The sequence below is a fragment of the Rhinolophus ferrumequinum genome, chromosome 11 (genome assembly GCF_004115265.2).
Source record: "Rhinolophus ferrumequinum isolate MPI-CBG mRhiFer1 chromosome 11, mRhiFer1_v1.p, whole genome shotgun sequence".
Lineage (NCBI taxonomy): Eukaryota > Metazoa > Chordata > Mammalia > Chiroptera > Rhinolophidae > Rhinolophus > Rhinolophus ferrumequinum.
Window position 1 is genome coordinate 86,647,047 of NC_046294.1, and position 16,223 is coordinate 86,663,269.

At 39.8% G+C, this 16,223-nt stretch overlaps 1 protein-coding gene across 5 annotated transcripts in view; it reads left to right on the plus strand.

Annotated features, from left to right (window-relative positions):
* Positions 1 to 102: 102 nt before the first annotated feature.
* RNF214 (ring finger protein 214) overlaps positions 103 to 16,223 on the plus strand; it is a 32,673-nt gene continuing 16,552 nt past the window's right edge. Inside the window, exons 1-7 of one of the 5 annotated variants that reach the window (XM_033121196.1) lie at positions 103 to 756; positions 2,385 to 2,500; positions 4,586 to 5,096; positions 5,801 to 5,860; positions 8,913 to 9,053; positions 9,827 to 9,874; positions 11,578 to 11,717. In XM_033121196.1, coding sequence (XP_032977087.1) covers positions 2,388 to 2,500; positions 4,586 to 5,096; positions 5,801 to 5,860; positions 8,913 to 9,053; positions 9,827 to 9,874; positions 11,578 to 11,717 — 1,013 coding nt within the window. In that variant the 5' untranslated portion in view covers positions 103 to 756; positions 2,385 to 2,387. Of the gene's footprint in view, positions 757 to 1,394; positions 2,501 to 4,585; positions 5,097 to 5,800; positions 5,861 to 8,912; positions 9,054 to 9,826; positions 9,875 to 11,577; positions 11,718 to 16,223 lie in introns of those variants that run through there. The other 4 variants (XM_033121199.1, XM_033121198.1, XM_033121200.1 and 1 more) reach the window with 4 other exon arrangements.

Sequence of the window (16,223 nt, forward strand, 5' to 3'; positions counted from 1 at the left end):
CCCGGACTTCAGTCCCCCTCAGCCCCACCCCCACCGAGTTCCCAACTCACCCGCCCGTCCGCAGCTCCTGCAGCCGCCTCCCTGCGGAAACTCGCGGCTTCCCGGTAGCCCAAGGAGCTAGTGACAGTAGCATCACTTCCGCCCGGCGGCGCAACCAATCAGCGGCGGGTCCCCGGGCCGGGCCGACCGGCTGGGAGCAACCGGCGCTAGGGTGGCGGCTCCTTAGAGCATCCTCCGCCGGAAGAGGAGCGTGCGGGGGTAGTGGGCTTTCCTCGCGGAGTCCCACCATCCCGAGTTCTTGGGCATCTTTAAGAGGGGCCTTCCACAGAACGACCGTCTTCTGCATGGCGTCCTCTGGGAAGGGCATCTCGGTTGCGATCTTTAATAATACCTCGTTCCTCTTTTCCCTCTGACCGCCACTGGCCCCGACTCTCCCTGTAATCTTTCGAGAGGGGCTCCTCCTTCCACCCGACCTCCTTCCTTCTCGCGATCGCATGTCCCTTCCTCCTTGCGTCCGGGGAAGAGTCCACTTGTATCTTAGTGGGCTTCCGCCCGTCCGCGTCCCCTAGACTGTTCCAGCTCTGGCCGCCAGAGGGCGACGTCGGGGGCGGCCGGTGCTACCGCGGCCTCTCCTATCCCTGCCGAGCCTCGCCCCCTCCGCTCGTGCCGCCGGAAGTGGGAGGTGTCGCGCGCGGGCCGGCGCTCGACCCCTCCCCCGAGGCCCGGCCGCCCCCTCCCCCCGCTCCGCCCGCTCAGGTGCGTCCCGTCCCTCCCCCTCTTCACTCCCGGGGGCGCGGCGCGGGAGGGGTGTGCGGGGTGGGCGCGCGGGCTGGGCGCTGCTGTGCGGGGGGCGGAGGTTGAGGTGGGGGGTGGTGTGGAGGGTGCTGTGAGGATGCGGGCGGGGGTCCTGGCCTAGCAGTACGACGGGGGCTGGCCACGGGGGTGGGGTGCTCGAGGGGACGGTACGTGGAGGCTCTGGCCGGAGGGAGCGGCCAGCGTAGCTAGTCCCCTGGTGGAGGGCGGCCGTGTCCACCCGGCGCTGCTGTCCCCCATTGTCCCCTTCGCGTCGGCCCCCGTTCTCCCCCGAGGACCCGTCGCTCCGGCCGTCGCCACCTCGCTGGTGCTCGCGACCGGATTGCGGTGTGGAGATTCCCTTGCACGATCGACTTTCCGCCTCGCGCGCAGCCCGTGTACCTGCCGCTCATTCCTTGGGCTCGAGCGCAGAGTTGAATGTATGACCCTTGCCCTGTCGTTTCAGTTACCGGGCACCAAGGACCCCTGACCCGTGGGCTCTGTTAGGGGAGGATGTTTGCTCTTGAGGGAGCAGTAATAACGATTTGGGGCCCGTTTACTCCTAGGAGCTTCGTATAATGGGGAAAACGAAGGTACAGGGGGTCTCTGGCCTGTGACTGGTGTTGACACAGCCCAGTCTCCGTACTTGCCCTATGTGCTCTTGAAGGTTCAGGAGTTTATCTGTGATACTGTTAAACTCAAAACAAGAATTTCAATTAACCCTGTGTTACACCGCCTCCCCCGTGTGTTATATGTATATACATATGCGTATATACTCATATATTTATATATATTTATATATTCCGCCCCCCCTTTCTCTTCACCATAGAAAGTCATGAGTTTGTCGTGCAACATAAAAGATCACCTTTTGATGTAAGAAAGTCATCTGTCCTGGTTCCCTTACTTCGATAACCCTGTTTTTCAGCTCATTTTCCTGCTGGCATAACCAAGATTCTCATACTCTTGCACCCCTGGAGTAGTTGTGAAGAGTCCGTACTCAGTCAGTGGTTACCAGGTTGTCAAACTTTTCCCATCAGTGGGAACACACTGACGGAGTGAAAGATACTTGGATTGTCCGATACAATACTGCTTTTTCTCTCACACACAGACGCCTCCCGAAAACTTCTCTTAAATTAATGGAGAATGCTTTTAATGTAACATCCTTGAAATGATTTAAAAACATAAGCTATTGTTGATATTAGGCCAGAAGATGCATCTTTTATCAGTGATATTAGGCACGGTCGGTTTGTAGACCATTTGGAAGGTTCCCAGACTATAGCTACTATTTTAAATGGATGCATTTTTGCCAAAAGTGAGAAAGCTTTGCATAGACTCCTAGGTACTTATATAAATATAAATAAATGTATAAATATAGTGATTCTCGAGGATTGATGTCCACAGGGACCTAGTGCCTGCAATGGCTCTTTTAATACCCTACTACAGAAAGTACTCTTTTAAATGTCTGCTCCTGGAGTTCAACTTTGTATTTCTTTCCTGGAACAACCTTGTTATGTGGACATTCTGAGGGGGAAAGATACATTTGTTTTAAAAGTTTGAAACTTGTAGCCTGTAATTTGTTTGTGAATGTGCAGAGCATGATGGCGGCGTCTGAGGTAGCTGGTGTGGTGACCAATGCCCCCAATCCTCCGGAATCCTCTTCTAGTTTCTGTGCTTCCAAATCAGACGAAGTTGTCCTAGATGGTCTAAGGTAATGTGTTTCTTGGCTGGGATTCTTGGCTGGGAAGGTTTTGTTTGGGTAAAGGGCTTTGGAGCTGGGCTTCTTTGGGAAGTGCAGCTGTTCTTTCCTCCTCTCGACTCTAGTGGCAGTACACTAGATGAAACTTTTTAAGGGTAGGGACTGTCTGATCTATATTTGTATTTCCGGGACCTAACATAGCATCTGACACTCAGCAGACGTGCTAAATATTTGTTGAATAAGTAGATTAGAATACAGGGCGTCAAACTCATCCAAAAATGCAAATGTTTCCCCACACTATTCTACATGGATTATATGTTCATTTAACTACATGTTTATATATTTTATGTATATGTCTATATACATATGAATCTATCTATGTTACATATATCTACACATAGGTACATATACACACAGATAGACATGTGTGTTCATATTTCTATATCTGTATCTATCTACAGATAAGTAGATAACTTTGTTAATATGGCTTACTGCTTTATGTATATATTTTACCTTCCATTTAAACTCTTGAGGGCAGGAATTATGATTACCCAGCCTTGCATTTTATAGTGCTTGACACATTATGTACAATGTTGTACTAAATTGATTATATATTCTACCTCACACCTAATACAATAGGTAATACTATACTAACAGCTTTATATGTATTAACACATATAATCCTCACAACAATCCCAGGAAGTTGGTGCTAATATTATTCCCATTTACAGGTGAGGAAACTGAGACAAAGAGGTTAGTAACTTGCCCAAGGATATCAAGCTATGTTGGAGTCAGGGTTTGAACCCAGACTTGTCTGACTCCAGAGTACTTAGTAAATATTTGTTTAAATGAAGAAATCTGTTAGTGAATGGTTAATGGGGAAAGTGTTAAGTAAGCCTAACCATAAACTTGGATCTTCATTTTACAAATATTAATAAAATCAGCCACACACTACTAGTAATAATAATAATAACACCAGCTAAGATGTATTGAATGTTTACTATGTGCCAGGCACTGTCCTAAATACTTCATCTGCATTATCTCCTATAATCCTCACAATAATCCTATTAGGTAGGTAGTCTTATTTCTGTTTTGTAAATGAAATTAGGTAACTTGCCCAGAGTGAAACAACTAGTAAGTAGCAGAGTCAGGATTCATATCTAGGTACTGTATATGTCCAAATTTGTAATCAAGTGTCCCCCCACCCCTCAATTAACTCCCAATAAGGAATCATCTTAACGTAAAGATTTTCATATCATCAGATGCTCTCCTAGTTGTTACATTTTGAATAGCAAGTACTGTTGAAGCCTCAGTCAGTGCTAGTTTGAGGTGCTTAATCAGTTGACAAAATCAGTTAAAAAAATAAAGAAATTTAACACAGATTTAGTCGTTATTCCTGGGTGAAATACAGTTGTGAATGTTGGATGTCATTGTAGATAAGTTTTAAAGATCTCTTTAGAAACCAATATGTTGAGTCTCTGTGATAAACAATAAAACAACTATTCTGGTGTTGTACATAAGTGTCCTTGTCTGGGATAAAATTTCTACTGACAGCTTCAATTTTGGATTCAAAATTGTACTTCAGGCAACTTGAAGTGAAGATGCTATGCTCTGGAAAACTGTTGAACCTAAAAAGTGGTTCTGGTCAAAGATCTGTATCATGAGTTTATGTGAAAATTATTTTTGTGAAACGAGAGTGGAATAAAATATTTCTCCATTAATGTCTTATTAAAATATTATGTGTAACTAAATTAATACATGTAACAAGTGAAATAGTCTTCCATTAGGCTATTTCCTTTGCATCCCTAAAGTTATTCAGATGGGCCTTAAACGTTTTTTAGATCTTCAGAGTTACTTATGTGTGTGGTCATTTACTATAGACTATCTCCAGAACCCAGGTTCTTAACTACTAAGCTATATGCCCCGCATGTGGCCTAAATATCGCTGGATACACACTAAGTTCCTTTTCATTCCCATAATTTTGGGGGTTTATATAGTCCAGTTTTGTTCTTTTAGTGGTTACATTAAAAGTATTGTATGTCTAGTTCTCTTTAAGATTGGGTGAAGACAGAAACTTTTTATCTTATGTTTTGATAGCTCCAAAGACCCTGCACAGAAGCACAAGAACTCACCTCTGTCGAGTGTAAGTAGCCAAACGATAACCAAGGAGAATAACAGAAATGTCCATTTGGAACAGCCAGAGCAGAATCCTGGTTCATCAGCAGGTGACACTTCAGCAGCGCACCGGGCGGTCTTAGGAGAAAACTTGATAGCCACAGCCCTTTGTCTTTCTGGCAGTGGGTCTCAGTCTGATTTGAAGGACGTGGCCAACACAGCAGGAGAGGAGGGGGACACGTGCCTTCGGGAGAGCCTCCATCCTGTCACTCGGTCTCTCAAGGCAGGGTGCCATACAAAGCAGCTTGTCTCCGGGAATTGTTCTGAAGAGAAATCCCCACAAGCCTCCGTCCTAAAGGAAGGTAGCAGGGACACAGGCTTGGATTTCCGACCTGTAGTACCTCCAGCAAATGGGGTTGAAGGAGTCAGAGTGGATCAGGATGATGATCAGGATAGCTCTTCCCTGAAGCTTTCTCAGAACATTGCTGTACAGGTCAAGTATCAAGTTTCTACTATTAACATGGAATTGGGGCTTTTTCTGTTTGTTTTTTTGTTTGTTTGTTTGTTTGTTTTGAGGGTAGGAGACATTTATGACATTCCTGGTTGGTGGAGAACTACTCTGTCTCGTTTTTTTACTGGCAGTTGTCATACTATTTCCCTATAGTGCAATGCGATGACTTCATTCCGGTGTTCAATAAATAATAAAGGCAGAAGCCATTGTCTGATTGTGGCGACTAGGAAGTTTATGATCTACGTATAATCTCTCGCTGAGTAATTGATGAGTGTAGGTCATTAGCGTTCATATTTCCCATCTTTGTCCTTGCAGGAGGAATCTTTGTTAATTTTCAGACATACATCTTAAGGAGTACAGTGTATCCTGCTTTCTAGTGACTGGTGTGCTTTGTTGTAGGAGGAAGGATGGGCACCATAGGTTGTAGGGGCAAAATCTTATCTCAGACTTGAGGTTGTCTCTCCATCAGTTCCTGGGTCTGTTCAGGTTATTCAGGTGGGATAAATGCTCACCGAGTATGGATGTCAGTGTCCTTTTGCTAGAACTATAGCACTTCTCTTGCTATGAAGCTAATAATTTAGCTTCTTAGTTATTGGTGGCAGATTTCTAGGTGAAAGTATGAGAATAATTCTCCCTTTTAAAATGTCACTGAACAGTTCTGAATATAATTGTTTCTTTCGTTGTAGACTGACTTTAAGACAGCTGATTCAGAGGTCAACACAGATCAAGATATTGAAAAGAATCTGGTAAGTATTTAAACTGTCATTGTTGATGTAGGAAGCCATTAATGCAGACAATCTAGAGTCGTATTTCAGTTGGAAAGGTGCAGGAACCTCCTTTATAAAATTCCTGACAGATAGTCAGCTAGAGATGGAAAGCTTACTACTCACAAAGCAGCCTATTGCATTTTTAAAAATAGCTCTTATTGTTAGATCTTATTCTGAGGTGAGGACAGGATCCGGAAAACTTGTAGTTACAGTTCTATGTAGAGTAAATCTAAATCCTCTTACTTGTTAGCCTTACATATATTTGCAGTTTGGATTTTTTTTTTTTCTGCCTTTTCCTCACTTCTGAAGTCTGGACCTTTCCAGGTGAAACATCCCCAGATGTTTTTAACATTGTTCTTTTCTTCCATAAGATATGTTTTCCGTCTTTTCATCATCCTGGTTACCTTTTCACCTAGCCATGTTCCATCTTATCAATGTTTCTTCTAAAATGTGATCCTGAGAATTAAATGTAATAATCCAGATAGAGTATAATTAATTCACAATACAATGGGACTCTCATTCTCTCTCATTCTAGACACTATTTCTTAAGTTGGCTTATTTTGGCAGTCATCACACTGTTGGACGTTCACTCATACTCCATCAAGTCTTTCTCTCCCGTGTTGTTTAGTTGTATCTTCCCATTTTATTCCTAGGTAATTGGTTTCTAAAACTTAGAGAACTTCACATTTATCTTTGTTAAAGTGGTCCCCTTGATCTATCCCTGACATTTTGTGGAAAAACTTTTACCCCTTAAATATATGGTTGTCTAAATGTATATTTTTTAAGAGGAAGGATAATGCTGGGAAAGGCCCACCTTGGATCAAGAATGGTCTTTAGGGTAAGATGTGCTGAGTGGAAAAAAGAGGAGAAGTGCCTTTAGTAACCAGATAAGAAAGTGAATATTTGGGGAGGTGGGAGTGGGGGAGAAGAAAGTGAATATATAGAACACATGGAAGAAATTGAGGGGCAGGTGGAAAGAAGTTAGTTATTGGAGTACATTGATCAAATGAGGCCAATAAAACCTTTTAAGTATAAAGTAGCAACTCAGGAGTTAACAACAGACAGGTAAACAGAACCTAGAGATGAGAGACCTGATGGAGATGTGTTTGGTAGAAGAGAACCTCCAGGGAAGGGGGGAGAAGTCATCTTTTTTCTTCAGCACTTACACTAAGCACTTTACATAGAGTATTTTTGTCCCCATAGTTGTAAGGTGGGGTTCAGATGACTAGCAATCGAAGGGGCCAATTAAGAAGTTATAACTACAGTTTAGTATCAGTCTGAAGCAGGGTGGAAACTGGTAAGTGATTGGGTCAAAAGAGACTGAGGGTTGTTTTTTGTTTGGCTGTATTCTTTTGAGTGGTGTTGTGGCCCACAATCTTTTAAAAAGGCAGTGGAACTAAGCAGGTGTTAAGCTTAGTGGCAGTACAAGCAACTTGGTTCCTGTTCTGTTTGCTACCCTTTTCATGCATTTGCGGTAATTGCCCGTTGCCTGCATTTCAAATCGTGACTCCTTGTTCTTGGAAATTAGATGCTGATAAAACAATGTAACAATGCTTTGGCTTGTTAAGGTGAGATGAACTGAATAAGGTAATTTACTTTTTGCCTTTAAATCATCTCTTTGTGCTAGTAATATGTACCTTAAGGCTTCTTTTCATGAAACTAGTGTTTTTTCCCCCATCCTGTTTTTGTCTGACAATGCATCATGAGCAAAGAAGGTACCATATGAAAGTAAAGGGAAAGAACTATGATTAAAAAAGAAAAGAATCCTCTAATGTATTAATTTCATTTATTGGTTCTTAACCTTTCTTTAACTTTTCTTGGGTTAAGGTCCTCTTTCAGAATCTTTTGAAAACTTTGAATTCTCATCTCAAAAAACGTACACACGCACCCTAATTTTAGAGCGTTCGAAGATCTTTGAGGCCAGTTCATAGACCCCAGTTTCATAATTCCTGAAAAGATGTGATACTGAGAAGTCTTCTGTTTGGGGAGCCATAATCACATTTCAGTACATGCATTAAGGACTAGCTTAGCCCAAAACTAAAGGCCCATCTTGAGAGTTTTTTGAAAAATTATCATTTGATAAGTTTTTCCACATTCACATCTAAAACCTTCTTTTCTTTGAAAATAGTTGTCTTTTCATAAATACATTCAGTTTAACGTTCTGTTTACATTTTACGTGGACTACTTTATGCCAAATGTATTTTAAGTCGACCCTCTGTAAGTTTTAGTGTCCCTTTGAGACGTAACCATGGCTTTGCTCGATTTACTGAAATGAGAGAGGCAGAGCTAGACTGTGATCCTTACTTCTGCTCCCTACTTTTTATGAGAGAGAGCTTGCCGATTGGCCAATCTGAATCAAGTTTTCCAGACCTCTTTGTGGATCTGTCAGTTTTCAGAGCTAATGACCAATAAAAAATCCTATTTCTGGATGCATTTTGGTAGATAATCTGTTCTTTGTTTTTGCCCATTCTTCTTTCTCTTAATGGATGATAAAATACCTCCTTCCTCTTATTTCCTAGAGCAGAGATTGGCAAAATTTTTTTCTTACCGGTCAGATAATAAATATCTTAGGCTTTGTGGGCTATGTGGACTCTGCCATTATAGTGTGAAAGCCGCCTGTACGCCATTGGTTATGGCTGTGTTCCTACAGAACTTTTATTTATAAAAACAGGCGATGGCTGGAATTGGCCAACAGTCTGTAGGTTGCCAGCCCCCACCTTAGAGCAGTATTGTACAGGAGAACTTCCTGTAATGATGGAAGTGTTCCATGTCTGCGCTGTCCAATATGGCAGCCACTAGTCTCATGTAGCTACTGAGCACTTGGAATGTGGCTAGGTGACTGAGGGGCTGGGTTTTTAAATTTCCTTATTTTAATTAGTTTAAACCTACATAGCCACATGTGGCTAGTAGCTATAGAATTGGGCATTGCAGCCATAGAGAGCTCTCTGTACAGTGCCTTGCACAGACACTTGGTGAATGTTTCTTGCCATTAAACTGGAGAATTACACTTTTGTTCTGTTGTTACCAATAGGATAAAATGATGACAGAGAGAACCCTGTTGAAGGAACGTTACCAGGAGGTCCTGGACAAGCAGAGACAAGTGGAGAATCAGCTCCAAGTGCAATTGAAGCAACTTCAGCAAAGGAGAGAAGAAGAAATGAAGAATCACCAGGTATTCTGCTTATGTTAAAATTGTCAATAAGTAAAGCTACCATCCCTAATCAAAGTTTAATTTTGTTTCCAAATTAATAGAAATTGAAAAGCAGTATTTAAGTTTTTAATGGTTATAGTAGAATTTTAAGGATAAAAAGAATCTCTGAGAGCATCTTGTTCAAACTGTCACTTCTATTTTAGTTCAGACAGAAAAGGGTTATTTAATATAGTTTGTTGATATGATTGTCTACCTAGGAAATCATTTGATTAGGCTCTTATATCACATTATATTAAAAAATATAATCCTAGGTAGATTAAAAATCTACATGTAAAACTGCAAAATATTTTAAACTAGAAGAAAATTTAGGAGAATATTTATAAAGCCTCAAGTTGCAAGAGATCATTCTAAGCTAGGGAGGAAACCCAGAAGCTATAAGAAATTTAATCAATTTAATTACATATAATTAAAAACTTTTGATAAGGCAAATGATGCAAAAAACAGTCAAAAAGATCAGTGTTAGATGGAGAGGAAATATTTGTAATGCATCTGAGGTAGGGTTTAGTATTCATGGCATTCCAAGATTCCTGTAAATTCATGGTAAAAGTTAATCTAGAGAAAAACCAGGAAAGATTATTGTATATTAGTTCCCTCTTGCTGCTGTAACAAATTACCATGAATTGAGAGGCTTAACACACATTTTTTGAAAAATAAATTAAAAAATAAAATTGTGTTTTAAGTGAAAACAAAACAAAACAAAAGAAAACCAACAACTCAAATGTATTATCTTACAGTTTTGTAGATCAGAAGTCCAGCATGAGTGTCACTGGGTGAAAATCAAGGTATTGGCAGGGTTGTATTCCTTTCTTTGGGCTCTAGGGGAGAATCTCTGCATTTCCAGCTTCTAGAGGCTGCTTGCATGCATTCCTTGACTTGTGGCCCCTTCTCCATCTTCAAAGTCAGCAACATGGCATCTCTGACCATTCTTCCCTGATTATATCTTCCTCTAATCACAAATGGGATAGGTTCTCCATTTTTAAAGACCCATGTTGTGATTAGCTTGGTCCCACCCAGATAATCTAAGATTATCTTCCCAGCTCAAGAGCCTTACCTTGATCACATGTGCAAAGTCTCTTTTCCTGTGGAAGGTAACATGTTCACAGGTTCCAGGGATTAGAATGTGGACATATTTGGTGGGGTGAGGGGACTCTTATTTTGTATACAACAGTTATGAACAGTAATTCACAGATGAGGAAGAGCAAATGGGTAATAAATACATGAAATGAAGCTCAGCCTCACGAGTATTCATTCATTCAAAAAATATTTTTTGAGTTCCTAATGTAATTTCTGAAGATTTAGTGGTAAACGAAACAGTCTCTGCTTTCATTGAATGTTATTCTAGTTGGAGGAGACAGTGAAAACAGTAAAGAATGGAAGTTAGGGAAAGGCTCATTATAATTATTAGATGCCATTCCTCCCTCTCCCCCAGAAGATTGGCAAAAATGAAATAAGTTGTTAAGGGTGAGGAAAAAGTTTGCTCTTTTCAGATGTTGGTAGGAGTTTGAATTGTTACGACCTTTTTAGAAAAGTTATTAGGAATTGTCAGTTAAAATTTAAAATGTATTTATACTGTGATCTAGTAGTCTCATTATTAAGAGTCTATTCTACAGAAATAAGTTTTTGTATGAAAGTATAGACATCTAGAATGTTTATTACAGTATTTATAGTTACAGAAAAACTGGAATCAACCTAATGGGCTCTTAACAGAATGGTTGGATAAATTGGATATATACATGTCATGTTGTGCAGCTATTTTTGAGTTAGATCTATACTTATTGACAATATGCTCATGTCAAGTGAAAAAAGCAGGACAGAGAAGAATGTATATATAATGACCTCATTTAAAAAAGACAAAAAAGCAATGAAATACATAAGTATACATGTATTTGTTTGAAAATGGAAAAAGATGGGCAAGTACAAAACAATTAACACGTGGATTACTTTATGGGTGGAATTGGTGTGAATTAGGGAGTGACTTAACTTTATCACTTTTTTATTATTTGACTTCTTACTATGAAATATATATAGTTAAATAATAAAAAAAAGAACAGAAAATAACCTCACACATAATAAAGTAGAACCGTAACCAAACAAAGCAAGACCATATTTGTTGGAAGTAACAAACTCCCACCCTGTGCAAGAATGCCTTCCTCAGCATTCTTGACAGGTGTTCATTTAGCTTTTATTTGAACACCAGTAATGGAGAGCTAATTATTGCTTCACAGGCAGTAAATTCCATTTTTGAACAGTTGTGATTATTGGAAATTCTTTCTCCTGTTGAATTGAAATCTGCTTTATTATAAGTTTCTTCTTTACGTCTAAATACTAGCTTTTGGAGCTACTCATCAACCAGATTCTTTCAATTCAATTTGAATTTACTAAACTCAGTATGTTAATTTGTGATAGTTGAAAATAACCTTCAGACCAAAAGAACTAATTTATTTCCTTTTTTATTTGTGTGTAACTGTAATTGTGTGGGACACAGGAGATATTGAAGGCTATCCAGGATGTAACAATAAAACGAGAAGAAACAAAGAAGAAGATAGAGAAAGAAAAGAAGGAGTTTTTGCAGAAGGAGCAGGATCTGAAAGCTGAAATTGAGAAACTTTGTGAGAAAGGCAGAAGGTAAATGATGCTGTGAAGAATAAGAACCCTGTGTGTATGTGTATGTGCGTAAGTCCTGTTTGTGTTTCTAGCTTCTTTCAGTCTAATTTTTATTTGTAAAACAGCGCACAAATAGAAGTCCTCCAGTGATTTTAGCTTTTTAGCACCCTAAGTTAAATTTAATGAAGGAAATTTCAGAGAGTCATTAATACCTTGAAATAATAGTAGCTAATTGTTGGGTCCTAAGTTTGATCAAGATTTTGATATGCATCTAACACCTATTTTCATTGCTATATAACCTGATTTTTTTAAAGTTCAGGCTATGAGAATACTTTTATTATAATTAAGCTATTAAGTACCAAAAGCAAGTTTCAAACAGTAACATCGTAAGCTGTTTGGAAAGAATTATTTAGTGGATCTGTGTCCTCTTCTGGATACTGTAGCAAGAGCAAGGTGGGCATAGAAATCAATCATATTTTTCAGTTTCCAAGTTTCTTAATCTGAGCAGTTTGGAAATCAAAATAACTATGAATACTGTGATGATTTCATTTAAATTCTACTAAAGCACCTTTTATTTATCAAGAAAATCTTGGTTTGCTAATGTGTCAGAGAGCTAAGTGAAAAAAAGTAACAAGATATTTGCTGAATCATTTTCCAAGTATGAAAGGGGAGAACTGTGAAAGGACAACTTGAGAAAGAATGAGAGGTGGCCTAAAGACCAATCAGTTGTTCTGTTGAGAATCTAGTGATAACAGATCAGCTGTCCCTGATGATCCACACGCTAGCATTTATGAAGAGCGTACTAGGAGCAAAACACTATATAGTAGGCTTTGTTATTCATTAAGACAGCTACCACCACTGCCACCCAACAACATGGCCTCTGCTGTCGTCTTCACAGTCTGTGTGGGGAAGATGAAGCATAGACAGGTACATGTAAACAACTTCGCAGCAGGTATCTTAAGGAGCAGAAGTTCAGAAGGTGAGTCTGTAATTTTGTTCTAAGCTCCATGAAAGATTTCCTCTGGATGTGCGCATTGTACTCTCTACGTATCTCTTATCTTCTTTACCACCTGATTGGATACTAACAATTTGCTGCTTGTAAGTCTTGAAGATCCAGTTGGGTTTTGTTTTGTATGTCATGAGTGTCAGAATGATGCTTTCTGTCCTTCGTTCTGTTAAATGTGGGATTCATTTTACCAGAAGTAGGGGAAGAAGTCTTCTGTGTGTGTCTTTGTTCTGGCATTGGTGTAGGTTTTGTTTAGCATACCGTTATCCATAGGAACTGTGGGCACAAAGATTTTGGTCATTGTATTAGTCTGCTCAGGCTGCCACAACAGAGTACTACAGACTGGGTGGCTTAAACAACAGAAATTTATTTTCTCACAGTTTCAAAGGCTTGACATCCAAGAACAGATGCTGGCAGGATTGTTTCTGGTGACACTGCTCTTCTGGGTCTATAGACACAACTTCCTTCTTGGGGTGCCCTCACATGGCCTTTTCTCTACATGCACACTCCTGGTATCTCTCTTCTTCCTGTGAGGATACCAGTGCTATTGGATCAGAGCCCCATCCGAACGACATCATTTAACTTTAATTACCTCCTTCAAGGCCCTGTTTGCAAATACAGTCACATTGGGGGTTAGGGCTTCAACATATGAATTTGGGGAGGAGAGGAGACACAATAAGTCATATTTACTGTTCATAGCGCATTCATTCATTCAGCCTTTATTGAATATGTACTATAAACCAGACAGTATGTGTCTAGAGAGTGTAACAAAAAGCCCTCAAGGAGCTTATTGCTTATTAGAGGAGATAGATAAATAAACAGATAGTTACAAAATAGCATAATGATACCATGACAGTGATGATACGAACACATTAGGAAGAAGCCTGTAGCACAGACTGGGGAGGGGGCGTCATAGAGGGCTTCCCAGAGGAAATCATTCCAAAGGTGAGTCCTGAAAGACAAGGGGGAACTTGACCATCAAGTGCAATGTATCCTTCCTGGTTTGATCCTGGGTTAAGGAAACAAACCATAAAGGACATTTTAGAATAATTGGGAAAATCTGAATGTAGACTACATGTTAGGTAATATCATCAGTTAAATATTTTCGGTGTGATTATGGTAATGTGTTCTTGTTTTTAAGAGATACTTGCTGGAGTTTTAGGGATTAAGTTTCATGATGTCTGTAATTTTCAGGTGGTTCAGAGAGAGAGCTAAAGTAAATGTGGCAAAAAGAGTGGGATGACTGGGGAACCTAGATGAAGGGTATATGTTCATTGTGCTATTCTATTCACTTTTCTTTTGGTTTGAAACTTTCAAAGAAAAAGTTGCAGTGGTGGGAGTAGGTATAGGGAGGAATTAGTCTGGCAAAGAATTGGGAGAAAGATAGCAGGCAGAGGGCCCACAGGGAAAATAGCAGCCGAGGGAGAGCAATGAGGCTAGCGCAGTAGTCAGAAGCCAGATCACGAAAGGCTCACATACTGTGTTAAGGAGTTTGGGTTTTTTCCCTGACAGTGAGAGATACTGAAGGATTTTAAGGGAGGATGGGTAACAAAGAATGAAATGTGCATTTTGGATCAATGATTTTGGCAGTTGGAAAACGGATTGGAGTAGTGTAGAGGACTCTTTAGAAGACTGTTCTGTCAGGGCCGGGGTTAGAATAATGGTGGCCAAAACTAAACTGGTACCGTGTTTCCCCGAAAATAAGACCTAGCCAGACAATCAGCTCTAATGCACCTTTTGGAGCAAAAATTAATATAAGACCCGGTATTATATATATTATATTATATTATATTATATTATATTATATTATATTATATTATATTATATTATACCCGGTCTTATAATAGAGTAAGACCAGGTCTTATATTAATTTTTGCTCCAAAAGGCGCATTAGAGCTGATTGTCTGGCTAGGTCTTATTTTGGAGGAAACATGGTATCTGGGAGAGGCGAGAAGTGAACATGTTTGTAAGATAATAAGGGTAGCAATGGTAGGTAGACAAGGAAAAGTTAGAGTAACTCCCATATTTTTGGCTTGGAAAACTGGAGTTGTTTTGGAAAATGGGGTTCTTTTATAAGATGTATTATCCATTTTACTCATGTTACAAGTTTCAACTTAAATTCTACCTCATTTGTGAAACCTTCCTCACATTTCTTCTTGAACTAATTTCTCCTCAGAACACCTATATGGCTCTCTGCCCTTTTAGCACTTATTTTTATATATACTCTACATTTTTTTCCACCTGTATATGTCTTCACTGGTCATTTATGTTGTAAAGGCTAGGCTCTCTCTCTGTATATCTATTTAAAATTTTTTAAAAAATTATTTTACAACACTTAGTTCAGAGCTGTATATTTGATAATTATTTGACAAATATTTGTTGAATCACTGGATAGGAAATTAAGAGAATTTCATAATGATATTATATAAAGATGAATTTACTTAATAGAATTCTGCTACGTTCTTTGTGCTATTTGGAGGTAGTTACTCTGTATTTTAATGTACTGAAATTTTTAAAGAAAACACCCTGAATTGACCAAAAAATAAAAATAAAATATTCAGGTTAGTCATGTATTTGATTTTTTTTTCCCCTGGACACCTGGCTCCTTTGTCATGGATGTTGTCTTGCTTTTGTGGGGACACTTTCTAGTCCCCAGCTTGATTACCACTGGCATTAGAAAGGTGAGGCTTTCATGCTAGTTCCCTGCTAGGGCAGAACTTCTTTTCAGCTTCCTCCCTTTAATAGTGACTCATTGAGAATGGCAACAAGTAGGTAGGGCTCTTCCAGAATAAAAGATGGTGAGCTTGTGCTTTAAAGGACATCATCAATTGATTCATAGAAGTACTAGCTTAGAACAAGTGGCAGAAAAATAGCAATATCAAGCATGATTCTTTTTTTAATGCTCTGAGCTTGCCTGATGAACACATATGATAGACTGATACATACGTAGCAGGTTAAGGGGATTACTGTTGGAAGCATTGCTTTGGATGTGATACAAGAATCTATGCTAAATTGAAATTGACATGGTGCATGAGGATTCATTTTGAAAATTTCTCACCAAATGTTAGTTTATCTAATTGGTATGCTTTGAAGTCTGAATAGCTTGTCTAGCAATCAGTAAATCTAGCTGAGTGTTTCTTAGGTACAATAGCAGTGAGTCAGGCTGTTGCAATGTCCCATATTTTGATCACATCAAGTCCTCTTTCTTGTTCAATGACCTCACTCCATTTTCCACTAGTCTTGTCAGATCCCTGGAAGCATTTTTTTCCCCTTAGCCAGCCTTTAATACTCCTTTACCATTGCTATCAATTCTGTGAGACTTGTTCCTTTCCTCCCATTTTTCTGTGTACTCTTGTCCTGGGTCCAGTCAGCCACCTGACCTCTCTGTTCTCACACCTGGGCTGCTGAGTGCTTCTGGAGAAAACCCCACAACTGTGTATCTCGGGGCCAGAATAAATTTATGACTTCCAACATTACTTGGATCTTCAGAGCTCCCTCTTCTGAGGGCTCTTCTAGACTTT